The following is a 12,598-nucleotide window of genomic DNA, read 5'->3' on the forward strand; positions in this document are numbered from 1 at the left end:
GCATAGGAGCACTTCAGTTTACAGGGCTTGTGGAGCTAAAGCATGTGATTCGATGTGCTGGATGAGCTGATGCAGTTCAGTACTACCTAAAGGTGGAAACTGCTTCTGGCTGCATGGTCCCACCCCTATCTCACACTCTGGTACATGTTCAACCATTCCAGGAGACAGCTTAGCTCACCAGCTTAGCTGAAAAGTATCTGTGCTTTGTCTTCTGTTTTGTGTTTCTCTTTAATGGAAGTTAGCTCTGTTCTCATTGGGGTCTAGAGAGCATGATAGTTGTCGCAGGAAAAGTGGTGGGAGCGTGCAGCCTGTGGAGATGGGGAGGAGTAAGACATGCCACTCCAATCCGCAGTGAGCTGCAGCAGTACTGGTATGGCTTTGCCTTCAGTTTAGACCCAGCTGCTACTGAAAAAGAAATACTGCCATTCTCAAGCAACCCCCTCCCAGGTCCTCCTCCTGTACGCTCCCACTACCAGCAGCACTTGTGCAGGCAGTTGGAGCCTTGTGAAAGCACTGATTTAATTTCCAGCTGATAGAGGGCCTCGATGCCGCTGCCTGCGTGAATGCAAGGACCAGCACAAGGGAAGGTGCAGAACCACATGTAGAGGTCGGCAGAGCAAGACGTGCCCTTTCTCTATGAAACCCCTTCTATAATTGTAGCTCAGAGGCTGTCGGTTGTAGAGTCTGCAGGATATGCTTACGCAAATGAGTGACGTTGCATGTGAAAGTTAATCTAAGAACGCGTATGAGCAGGACCTACTTAACCTGTGATTTGTTCAAGTAGCGGGATTGAGAGCCCTTCAGAGTAACAGTGCTTTGGACAAAATAGGTAGTCAGTCGTTTAAGTGGAATTTCGTAATGTATAGTTTTTTCACATAATTTTCCTTCTGGAAGCATGCATGGAGGTACTTGGGAAGCTGACCAGAGCTGCTTTGAAAATAGCTGTGGACATATTTAATTATTTACAGTTATATATATTAGAAAAAAATGTACTGTAACAGTTATTTGAAGGTAAGGTTTAACAGCAAAATTGGGGTATATGCAAATTTACATTTTTATACTTCTGAATTTGAAGTATACTTTGTTGCATTCAGTGATACGTGGTTTAAGCAAATTTGTTCTTAGGAATTTTGAAAGATTACTTAAGGAATATAAATATTTAAGGTGAGACATGTCATTATTAAAGTGATGTAAAAAATCACAGTGTCTTGACATTAATCTCTTTACTGCCTACAGAATCAATCTAGGTTTGTTCCTTTATGGAATTTCTTTCCATCAGTTTGTAAAGGTACTTACTCCTTCTGTTTGTGCTTCTGTTCACATGCATCCATGCACATTTTAATTGTTTATATAGGCATATGTAACCTGCCTGCCTGTCTCTGGGATTGTTCATGTGAAGTATCAACAGGCCTTTCAGAAGGTGGAAAGGGTCAGTGTGCCACAACTGCTTTTGTAAAATACATAGGCTTATTCACCTGGTTTGGAATCAGTTGGTCTGACTCAGAGTTCGCTGATATTTCACTGCTCTGGCCACTTAGTTGGCCGGTCTGTAGAGATTTATGTTCTCTTAAATTCTTAATTTCCTAAGTATTCCATAGGTTTTATAGTTATATTGGAAAAGTTGTATTTTTGTTTGTTTCTTCAAATAAATGGTTTTTTTGTGTGGCCTTTTTTTTTTTAGCTGCGGGACTTCACATGAGGCAAATTGCTGGTCTTGGCATCTCAACGCAGAGAGGAACTTTCATTACATGGCACAAGTATGTATGTTGCGTGTTGTTTAAAATGAATTTGTATTCATTTGTATTCATAGAATCAGACTGTAGAAATGTTGAACGCAGTCAAGTCACAACCTGAAAGCAACAAATGTCAGTCACTCATGTTCTTTTGTGTTTGCACAGCCACACCTTACAGCCGTTCCGAACAGTTTGTAAGTGTATGTCCTTTTTGTTTTGTTCTTAGTACTTTGGAAGAGATGAATACATACGTAATTTTTAATTCTGCTGAGAAGCCTCACGCTCAAAATGTCTGTGTGCCTATTACTAATTCCTCAAATCCACCAGGAGGATATGTGCTTATTTTAGGAATTGACCTAGTGTTAAGTGTCCTGACTGGAAATGGTGAATGATGTTGAATTTTTTGGGCAGTGTATGTTCTGTAGTTTTAAATGGGAATGTTTAAATACTGTTTTTCAGGAGGACAGGGAAACCTTTTCATAATTTCATAAGTTGGCGAGACTTAAGAAGTGCTGAACTTGTGAATTCGTGGAATAAGTCCCTTCTGCTGAAGGTAAAACTGTGCTGAGCTAGATACTGCTCGGACATACCAGAACTGTTTCATTTTTATAAAGAGTAAGGGCAATATGTGAAATACTGCAAGTGTCCTGTTAACATGTTAATATGACATGCTATTGCCTAAAAACATTTAACTGAGCACGATTAGCATGGATGATAGTATCAACAAAAAAATGCAGTACCGATAGCCTGAAGATAATTGATTATAGGAAAAGATATCTGTAGGTCTAGCCCACATTTTGTTACTTTTTAGTCTCTTTGTTGTATCAAAATGTTGCACAATAGCACTGCTACAGCATAATTTTTGGATGTAGGTAGTTCTCGGTTGGCAATGTTTTGGGTTTTCTGTTTGTGGATTTTTTTTTTTTTTTTAATGTACTCTTTGCTCAGATTATCTATAAAGGGTACGTTTTATGCTGCTTATGGCTTGTGCTTCATACCTTTAGAAGAGAAAGATTTGCTCTAAGTGGAAAAACTGAAGTTACTTTTCCTGTAAGTGGAAACTAACTAGCCCACTCACAATAAGAAGCTGAATTCTTGGTTTTGCCACTGATTTCTTTTGTGAATGAAAACTTGATTAAATTTTGGTTAATTTACTAAAACATGATTGAGCCTGTCCACTGTAGGAGAACTTTCACTGGAATAGCAGCATGGAGCGCTACCAACCACACCATGCATTGTGCTCATATAGGTGACCTGTGTTCGTAATGCAGAGCAGTCTCTATCAGCGTGCCAGCAGAAGTCAGTAAAACAGACTTGCTCAGCGCGGCTGCTCTTTCCTGTCGTATTTGTTGTGGGAAGCCTATCTGTTGAAATCCTATGTAGGGGTTGTCTAACAGAATTTTAGCATTCTGAATCTAATCTCATGTCAGCAGCTTTCATCTGTGTTGTCATCCTTTAAAGATAATTGATCAGAAACCTTTAAAGGGAGTGATTAAAAATTAAGGAACTGTTTTCTTTTAAAACAGGTAGTCCATGTTATTTTTACAGTGCTTCATTTCTTGACTGGGAATGATCGATATTTGGTGCCAAGTTTTCTTACTTTTTCAACACAACAAACTTCTATGAAGTTGTCATGGGTTTTTAAAAACATACATGAGGTAAGCTGGAAAGGGAAAAATAATAGCTTTCTTAAGTCATAATAATGGGTAGTGGCTTAGGTTGCTTGTAACCTCTTCAGTTTTGTCTTGCTTGTTCTTTTCCTCAAAAGAACCACAGACTTGTATCTGTGTTAATGTTCAAAGCCTGTCTACCTAAATATCTACTCATGTTTGTACAACTTTTTCCTCTGATTCTGTAAATGTGTAGTAGTAAAAAGTTTTCTTCGTGCAGAAGAAACATAGTCAAGTCACCTTATTTCACTTCATATAATTATACAATTAGTAATTGTACTTTGTTTGAAAGTTGTTTGCACTCTAGTTTTGCATGACAGTTGTATTTATTTTCAACTGGCACTCTTATCTTTCCACTCCGTGTTATTCCAGTGTTTACAGTTTCACAAATAATATCACACTGAGTAATCAAATACTGCAATTTATTTTGCATTTTGTTGTAGTGTAAATTGGAAACCACAAGTAAAATAAGTTGTGCTGGAATAATCTAATGGACTAATGAGCACTGAGCTATTTGTTGCTATATTCTTTGCTCTAATCCTTACCGTTTTCCTTGTTTCTTCCTATTGTATTTACAACTTCAGTCATCTTATTTTCTATCTTAATTTTCGAGTTATTTTTGAAGAAAATGGTTATCATCAATTTTCTGCCTTGTGTAAAGAAACACTGAAATCCTTTGAGTTTTGTCTGGTATTTTCTGTCACGAAACTAACTACTGAGATGGTCAAGTATAGTTTTTTACTGGCATGTTTTGGTTGGACCTGTTGAAAATAAGGTGTGAATTTGGAGGATTATAGAATTGAAGGTTATGTAGCTGCTGAGTTTTCAGTGTGAGATGAACATTCTCCCACATTTTCTCAGGCACTGATACTTAAAATATGTGACTTTCAAACCAAGAAGCTCAAAAACTCAAGGCTCTTAATTAGAGATTAATGTATTCAGTCATGTTTTGAGTGAACTAGTTTGTGTGTTCTTTTTCTGAATTCTGTTCAGAAATCAGTTAGTAGAAATTAGATGAAACCTGAATTTCCCATTTTAAAGGGGAAAAAAATCCCAAGGAAAATAACATTTTGAACTCTTTACAGACATCATAAACCAGAAAATGATGGGTCTGTATTTATTGTTCTCAAGCATGTATTTTAAAATGCACTTATTTCTTTGCTTTCTGCTAGTTTTTTATTTAAGTGCAGTATGCAGGACCTTGTTTTCTTTATTTGCCACTCCTTCACCACTGTTATAATTTTGACTATAAAGTTTCCCTTCTTAAGGCTCTGATGCCACCGCAGTAGAAAATTAATTGCTTTTCTTTCCTTAGCAGGAAATGTAAGAAACTGTGCTTATTATCTTCTAGGAGCATGAACTGTAGGGTAACGTGACTTATATAGCTGACTCACCATTTTTTTTAGACGAAATATTGGCAGAGACTTATTTTCTGGGGACATTATCATTAACCACGAAGAAAATGAGAAAAGGAATCGGGAAATATGTTCCTCTTTATTGTACCCAGTTGTAAATACTTTTTTTGTATGTATATTTATTCCTAGGCTGAAGAAGCTGCCAAAAAAAATAACTGCTGCTTTGGAACAGTTGACACGTGGTTACTGTATAGATTGACTAAAGGTGAATGTTACAGTTCCTCTTAAACATTAATAAAACATACTGGAATCGATAAGTAATGATGTCCATGACTGTCATTGATAGTTCCTAGAATTCAAATACTTTTTTGCCAATTTGTGCTTTTTTTTATAATTGATGAATATTGTAATATATGTACTGTTTTAAAAAAAAAAACTTCTGAATTAATTATTCTTTGGGCATGCCTGGAGGGGTAGTCAGAAAGGGAAATAATTATTCAGTATAATCAATCTTTTAAGCATTTAAGATTTAAAGAGGACTACCAGAACTAATTGGCCTCGATTGAAGAAAAGTACCTGTGAAAGAAAAAGAACAAAGACCTGTTACAAATGTGGAAGAATTACAAGTTTCTCTGCTCAGGGCTAATGCCTGAGCAATTGGATAGATTGTGACAGACAGTGATGTTGTCAAAAGTACTGGCTCTCTTCTAGCCAGTTTCATGGGGGTAAAATAAGGTAATTAATATGTACAAGTTATAGTCAGCACCAGGTAAAGTTTGTGTGCTCATTATATCGTTACGATTTTGCCTATAGACACTGAGTTTATATTTCGTGGAAGCCACTGAGATGTTTAAAGAAACAGTATGCTGAAAATGTCTCTTAAATATTTGGATATCTAAAATCTTACTTTGTTCTTTTTTTTTATGGTAGGTTCTGTGTATGCTACAGATTACTCAAATGCCAGTGCTACAGGCATTTTTGAACCCTTTATGGTATGTGCTGTTCTGAAAAAGTGTTGTTGCTATTTATTGTGCTTCTGAGAGAGTTGCTGACATTTTTACCTTTTCCATATTATTTCAGAAATGTTGGAACCCCACTTTGTGTAATTTACTTTCCATTCCAATGTCTATTTATCCTCCAGTGAAAGACACAAGGTAACTATGAAGGCATATTTAAAAGAATATGATACCTGTTAAATTAATTGCCTTTAGAAAAATACTGTATAACATGCACAGGCAAAGTAATATATAGATACACACCAAAAAAAAATATTTTTATATGCAGATGTACTTTTTTAACACTACATCCAAAGCTTTATTTTTACTATCGGTATTTCTTAAAGTGATAGTTTTAATGCTTTCTTTAAAATAAATCAGTAGCATTACCTTTCATATGTGATGCAGACCCAGGCCTTATATATCTAGATTTCATTTTTTAAAAAAAGGTCAATTTGGTGTTGTGATATTTCTTCGTAACATTTGTTTTAAGCTTCAACTTCGGATCAGCTGACTCTGAAATATTTGGGGTACCTATTCCAATAATGGCACTGGTGAGTGAAAAAGTTTTCTTACTTAAATCTGTGTATTTGTACCTATATTCTTTTTACCTAGCTTTGATTTAATACTTGCTTGTTTAGTAAGTATTCTCTCTTCCTTCTCTATGACATGACTAAAGTAGAACTGGTTCTTGAATTTTTCTCCAAAAACTCAGTCTACAACCTTAGGGGGAAAAGAGGAGAGAAGAGTGGGAAGGGATTTCTAGAGGTTGAGGTCCATTAAGGTTAGATGACCAAATGATTAAGTACCAAATGTAGGACTTAACAGAGCTCGGTTCTGCTCTAAGCTTTTGTAACATCTCTCTCTCGGGCTTAAAATTAGTTGTTCTATATAAAGTTGTGCAATGGGGTCCATCCTGGCTTGACTTCAGTAAGACACTACACAAATGTAAGAGTATTTAATAGATCCACTTGTGGTACCTTTCATTTCTTTTTTTCACTAAAAATAAATGGAGAATAACATGTTCTTGCCTCAGTAGTTAGGATTTGGATAAGAAAAACCCATTATTTTTGTAAAGTGATGACTTGTAGGAAAATCTGCTTGAATTGAGCTAAATGGAAGAAATGTCATCTATCTAACATGAATTTCTTTTGCTATTTTTAAAGAATTGTAGACTCAATTTATCTGTAAATGTACTGTTTCACCAAGGCACAAACATAAGTAAATACATTTAATAACCATCATCATTGTTGAAAAACTGAGCATGGAATAATTTGCTACAGGAGGGGTAGCAGGGAAAAAGGAAGGTGAGACCTCAAAACTTCAACTTTCTATTTGGGGGAAGAGGAATTCAAGCCAAGCTACTCTGTTCTGCTCCCTGGCATTGCAAATGCCCCGTTTATCCTTGTCAAATACTAAACCATAAAATATTTCTTTTGTTTCCATAACTTATTTTTCAGTGTTGCAAGCAATACTACAGATGTTCATGTTGTGTCCAAACGTGGTGTCATTTGATTCTAGTGATAAATCTGACTGCAGGAATGGCCTGCAAATACTTAAGAAATTGTATATGAATCCTCTCTTTATGCTCAGTTCTTTCCTGAATGGTTATTTGTATTCAGAACTCTGAAGTGTTTGCATTGATATTTTAAAATCCAGCAGCATTGTAGGCTGGTAGTTGGTAGCTAACTTGTCATATTGGTTTTGTTGGTATGGCAGGTAGCTGACCAGCAGTCAGCCATGTTTGGAGAATGCTGCTTTCACCCAGGAGATGTTAAATTGACGATGGGAACAGGTGGTTTTTGGAATGTGAATACTGGAGAGCATCTCTTTGCATCACGGAGAGGTAAACTAGTGAAATTTTAGTTTTGGAGTGCTTCATGTTACTTGGCAGCTGTTAATGATGAGGGTACAAAAAAGGATAAAACAGGGCTATGCTTTTCGTTCTGTCTTTAGCTGTAGAAAAACAGCTTGTAAGTGTGTTCAGAACAGAAGACTATGGAAATTTTTAATTAGAAATTTAGATCTTGGTTATCCTGAAATATGCTTCTCAAGAAGAGAATTTAAGTAACACCACTAATAATTATGTCTGCTACCTGCATCCCTCCTTTTTTTTTTTTTTTTTTTCCTTCACCTGTTCTTCTTGATAGCAGTATTATACAGTACAGGAATGGAGAAAAAGGGGATTGGTCCTCTGGCTTCTCACATCAAAATGTTCCAGTGGATCGCTGTAAGTTCTTCCTCTTGAGACCTTATGCTTTGAAGTACCTGGAGAGAGATAATGGAGGATTAGCAATTACTAGTTTTCTTTTAAAATACTAGAAATGGGCTCCCCAATGTGTTTCTAGTGTTTAAAACTTTGTTGTTCTGAACATTTGTGGTCTGTCAAGCTTGTTAATTTGTTATAGATGGCTATTTGTCAAGAGCGCAACAGATGATACTGAAGTAAACTTGCCTGCACAGTCTCTCTGTGTTTGTCATATTTGTAAACAGTTACTAATTTCAGGAAGCCTACAATTTAAAATGGGAGGGGTGGGGCTGGGGAGGAGGACAGCAGTGTGCTGAGGAGACTTACCAGCTGAAGTCTGGAAGGACTTTGGCAAATACAGGAGATGTGTCAGAATGGAATAGCACGGACATTGAATTCCCTATGAATGCAAATGCTTTTTAAGCTAATTAATCATGTCATTAAAATGATACTGTTACTTAGGAAATCAGACGTATGTAGTCTGTGGAAATGTAATAGCAAAAACATGCTGTAGGGTTTTTCTCTTTTGATTTCTTCTAAGAAAATGTATGGCTATTGTGATCTGATGGGAGTTGAAATCTTTAAGGCAGTTCTGTGAAACTTTTACTGCTTTAAGCTGTTATTTATGTAAAAATTATTTTCCCTATGTTCTTTGGCTGTCATGTGGTATGATTAGTAGGACAAGTTAGGTACTTAGCTTTCTCAGTGCCCTGGGCATGAAATGTAATGTGTTCAATCTTTAAAGTTGATGTATGTATTTAAGACTGCAAGATGAATCCCTAATAGCATCCTTGTGCAAGCTATTCATTAGCTGCTGTTCTAGTTTCTGATCTACATTTAGTTGCTATATATGACAGTTTAAAAAAAATAGTTCCTTTGAGAACAGCACTTCTCACAATTCAGTGATGGAAGCGTGTTGTATAGATTTTAAATCTACCCTTCTGGCAGTCTGATAGTTCTTAGTAACTGTGGTCGTGCCAAGTATCATGTTGATCTGTTCCCTAGAGGTAGATTATCTTATACTACTAGAGATTCTGGTGTGAGCATCTTTAGGAAGGCCACCTGATGGACTTCTCTGTCCCTAATTAGCTGTCCTTCTCTGGGACTTTTGACTCAGTGAATTGTTTGATCTTGCTGTTTGCAGCTTCACCTTTGGTAGAAAATACAGACTGTAAGGGAGGCCCGCACCAAGGATCTGAAGATATGTGTATCACCTTTTCCTTTCAAGAGACAAATACAAATTTTAATCTAAATAGATACTGCTAATTGTTTTGCCTTGTAAGCACCAGAGTGCCTCCAGCACTAACCAAGTTTCTGCAATTGCACTAGTACTACCATGCCACTCTTTTGGACACAGGCAAGCAAACTGGAGATGATTCTGTAAGAGACACTTGTATATCAGCAAAGTCACCATGAAAAAGTAGAATCCCTAGATCCTTCTGATGCTTTTCTGGTCCTATAGTTATTGGGATTAATTTACCTTTGTTGCATTACCCGTGATCTCTGAGTCCTGAGCAGGGTCCCATAAGGTCTGGGTGGTTTCTTCACTCCAACAGTTACGGTACTGGGGTTGGGTGAAGTTTTTATTGCAGTGGCCACTGAATGCTTAGGTTCTTACCAAGTGACCTGAAAAACCATTTGTCCAGCTGCAGTGCTGGAGAACGTCTACTGTTCAGCTAGATAACGAAGTCGTCTTGCTTTAGCATTAAAAGCAGTACTCTGCAGGACTTCCGTGCTATGTCCTTACTAACACAGATATCAAACAAGGTCTTTGTGTTCACGCTGACAGTTGTAAGCAGTATGTCTCTCTTTTCTTTGTTAAAGTTTCAACATATCTGTGAGAGGGCAAAGGGGAGAACAAATTGTCAGGTTTATCCCCATTATTGACTGTTTATTTCTAATGTAATAGTATCTTCAAGCAGATGGCTCTTTGAAATGTGCTGTACTGTGTTTTTGAATAAACTAACAGTGTGTTGCCCTATGTATTTCTGCCTGCCTTATGAGCGATAAGGAAAAAAAATTCAAAATAATTGAAAAATTTTTTTTTTGAGTCACTGCAAAGCCAAAACTATTTGGTGGAAGTCATAACTTCCTGAAAATCCCATCATGTAAACCTTAAAAGTGCTAATCTTTTGTAGTTACAGACAAAGTATGTCACCAAATATTTTTGAAGAGTTTGGATGTTTCTTTTGTCATTTATGTTAGGCAAACATACAGGTAAAATGCCACAGTTAATTGGCAGTAGCCTTTGTTGGGGACAAGGATGGACAAATCATGAAACTTCTTTTCTTTTTTTGCTTTCTATGTGAGGAAGCATTGCATATTGAAAAAGGAATAAAAAAAAATATTTCTTTCATCCTCTTCTATGAATAAAATCTATGTTCTAAGTTTGTGTTGCCCCCTTTTTTTTTTTCCCTCATGTATATGTCTGTTTCAGTATTTGTGCTTCCAATCTGAAAGGCCAGCCTTCATGTTTTATGTTTTGGGAAGTAAATTCTGACTTCTTAGAAACCATTGGGGAAAATTAGATAGGTTGAAAACGAATAACAAAACATTGATAAATGTTTAAGTATATACGATCTCTTATCATTTTTAAAAAAAAAGCAAGTGCAGATAGCTCTTCTCTTTAGGTTAAAGAGGGGGTGTTTTTTGTAATTTTATAGTGAATTTTTTTTTTTAGGTTAACTTTGGTTTAACAAACTGTTGTTTGAGTAATTTGTAATTCCATCACTAAATTTTTAAACAATACATTTAACCTCCATCAGTGACATTTTTTTTATCTTGAATTCTGCAAAGGACTTGAATAAAAACTACTTTTTTTTTTTTTTTTTTTTTAGTTGGGTTTGTTGGGGGGGGTGCTTGTCTATGTTTTTCTGGAAACATTTAATTTAACTAGGTGGTTGTTTTTTTTTTGTTTCATGGAAAATAACGAAGGTCTGTATCCACTGATTGGTTGGAAGATTGGGGAAGAAGTTGTTTACTTAACTGAAGGCTGTATGTCAGACATTGGCACTGCCATAAAATGGGCTCAGGATATAAGTAAGTAGTTCTTTAATTTTATAGAGGATAAAATATATTACTACTAAAGAAACTGTTTTATGGGGTTTTAGTTATGTTATTGGACTTGGTTTTTATTATCCATAATTGAAGAAACTAGCCGATGTGTTTTGGAGAGTAGAAAATGCACTGTCTTATTAGTAGGTTCTCTGCTGAGTGTGTTTACTGCAGGAAGTTTGGTTTGCGCAATCATCTCCTCATCAGACTGCTTCTCAGACCCTCCTACCTATGTAGGCTTTTTTCCTGAAACATTTTACTCCTCGCTTGCTTTCTCTTGAACCTGCCGAACTTCCTGATGCCTTCTTTTATTTTTTTAACGTGGCATCCAGACTTGAATAGAAATGGTGTAACGGAGACCTGTCTAAAGTTAGATGTGTGCTGTTTTAGGGTATTTGGGCTTGAATTTTCAGTTGAGGAGAAACACAGAAATTGACTATCGATTAAGTCTAGGTAACATGACTGTAAATGCAATATTCCACAAACAGTTGCTGTAATGCTTTTGAGACATCTCTAGCTGTACATCTGTACATCTCAGAATTAATAACAGGTTTGAGTTATATGAAAATAACATGAAGAACTTTATTTTTCAAAGTAATGGTGTTGTATATGTTGCTTCACATAGAAGTAATGTGCCTTTTGGCTGTGACTATTATGTAATGAAAAGATTTGCATTCCACATGAATAAAAGACTAAGAAAAATACTAGCTCTGTAGTAGTTGATGTTCAAAACCACTGACTGTTTATATGACAACTTTTCTCAGTGTTCTAATAAACTATTTACTTGGTTTACTTAGACATTTAATGTACCTTTACTAGGGTGCAAAAAAGGAATTAGTGTCTCAAATATTGGGTTATCTGTGAAAGGTTTTCCTGAAGTGTAGCTCACCACAAAATTCCACAATACTTGAAGCTGTCAACTTCTGGTGCGTATGTGCATATACATGCTCATGTATGTGCCCTTAAGGATTAAGTATGACTCAGATTGGTCCTCAGGTCTTCATCATTCAACATTTCGCTGAGCCTAGGGAATAACAGCCGCTAGTCTTTTGAGGAAATTACTCAATTCAATACACAGTTCAGTGCTGCAGATGCAAGTATCAGTGGTACATATATAAGCTTGTTACTTCAAATCTCATACTGAAAATGGACATTTATCGATATAGAACTCATCCATACTTAAAATGGATATTATTGGTATATGCAGAACAATAGTATAAAGGATTTTTAGCTAGCTAGTAGTGAAATGGACATGACCTACAGTTGTTATCACAGGCAAAAATTGGGGAAGTTTTAGAGAGAGAGAAAAAAATAAGCATGTTGCTATAAACTCTCTAATAAGTAAGACCTTTATTTTCTGGAAATGTGATTGCAGAGAAGCAGAATTCAGAAACTTTTATCAGCTTTACGAATAAAAAGGGTAAAACTTTTGCTCTACAGAAAGAATTGGGCCAAAACACAAGGTAAGCTAATGGCCTCAGTAAGGATGGTGAGGCTCAACATGGATGAAGATGAGACATATAATAGCGGTAAAGGTTTGGAA

The 12,598-nt window shown here is 36.2% G+C and overlaps 1 protein-coding gene across 7 annotated transcripts in view; it reads left to right on the forward strand.

Annotated features, from left to right (window-relative positions):
* Positions 1-12,598, forward strand: part of GK5 (glycerol kinase 5) — a gene marked incomplete at its 5' end in the record, with an annotated part of 34,704 nt that overhangs the window by 7,064 nt on the left and 15,042 nt on the right. For all 7 annotated transcript variants that reach the window (XR_014228960.1, XM_082319482.1, XM_082319483.1 and 4 more), the window contains 9 exons: positions 1,682-1,757; positions 2,193-2,286; positions 3,260-3,391; positions 4,948-5,023; positions 5,689-5,750; positions 5,839-5,912; positions 6,247-6,307; positions 7,473-7,599; positions 10,936-11,040. Coding sequence is in view for 6 of the 7 variants with exons in the window: in XM_082319480.1 (XP_082175606.1) it covers positions 1,682-1,757; positions 2,193-2,286; positions 3,260-3,391; positions 4,948-5,023; positions 5,689-5,750; positions 5,839-5,912; positions 6,247-6,307; positions 7,473-7,599; positions 10,936-11,040 (807 nt within the window). The remainder of the gene's footprint in view (positions 1-1,681; positions 1,758-2,192; positions 2,287-3,259; positions 3,392-4,947; positions 5,024-5,688; positions 5,751-5,838; positions 5,913-6,246; positions 6,308-7,472; positions 7,600-10,935; positions 11,041-12,598) is intronic.

Source organism: Platalea leucorodia (assembly GCF_965183815.1).
Source record: "Platalea leucorodia genome assembly, chromosome: 8".
NCBI classification, from domain to species: Eukaryota; Metazoa; Chordata; class Aves; order Pelecaniformes; family Threskiornithidae; genus Platalea; species Platalea leucorodia.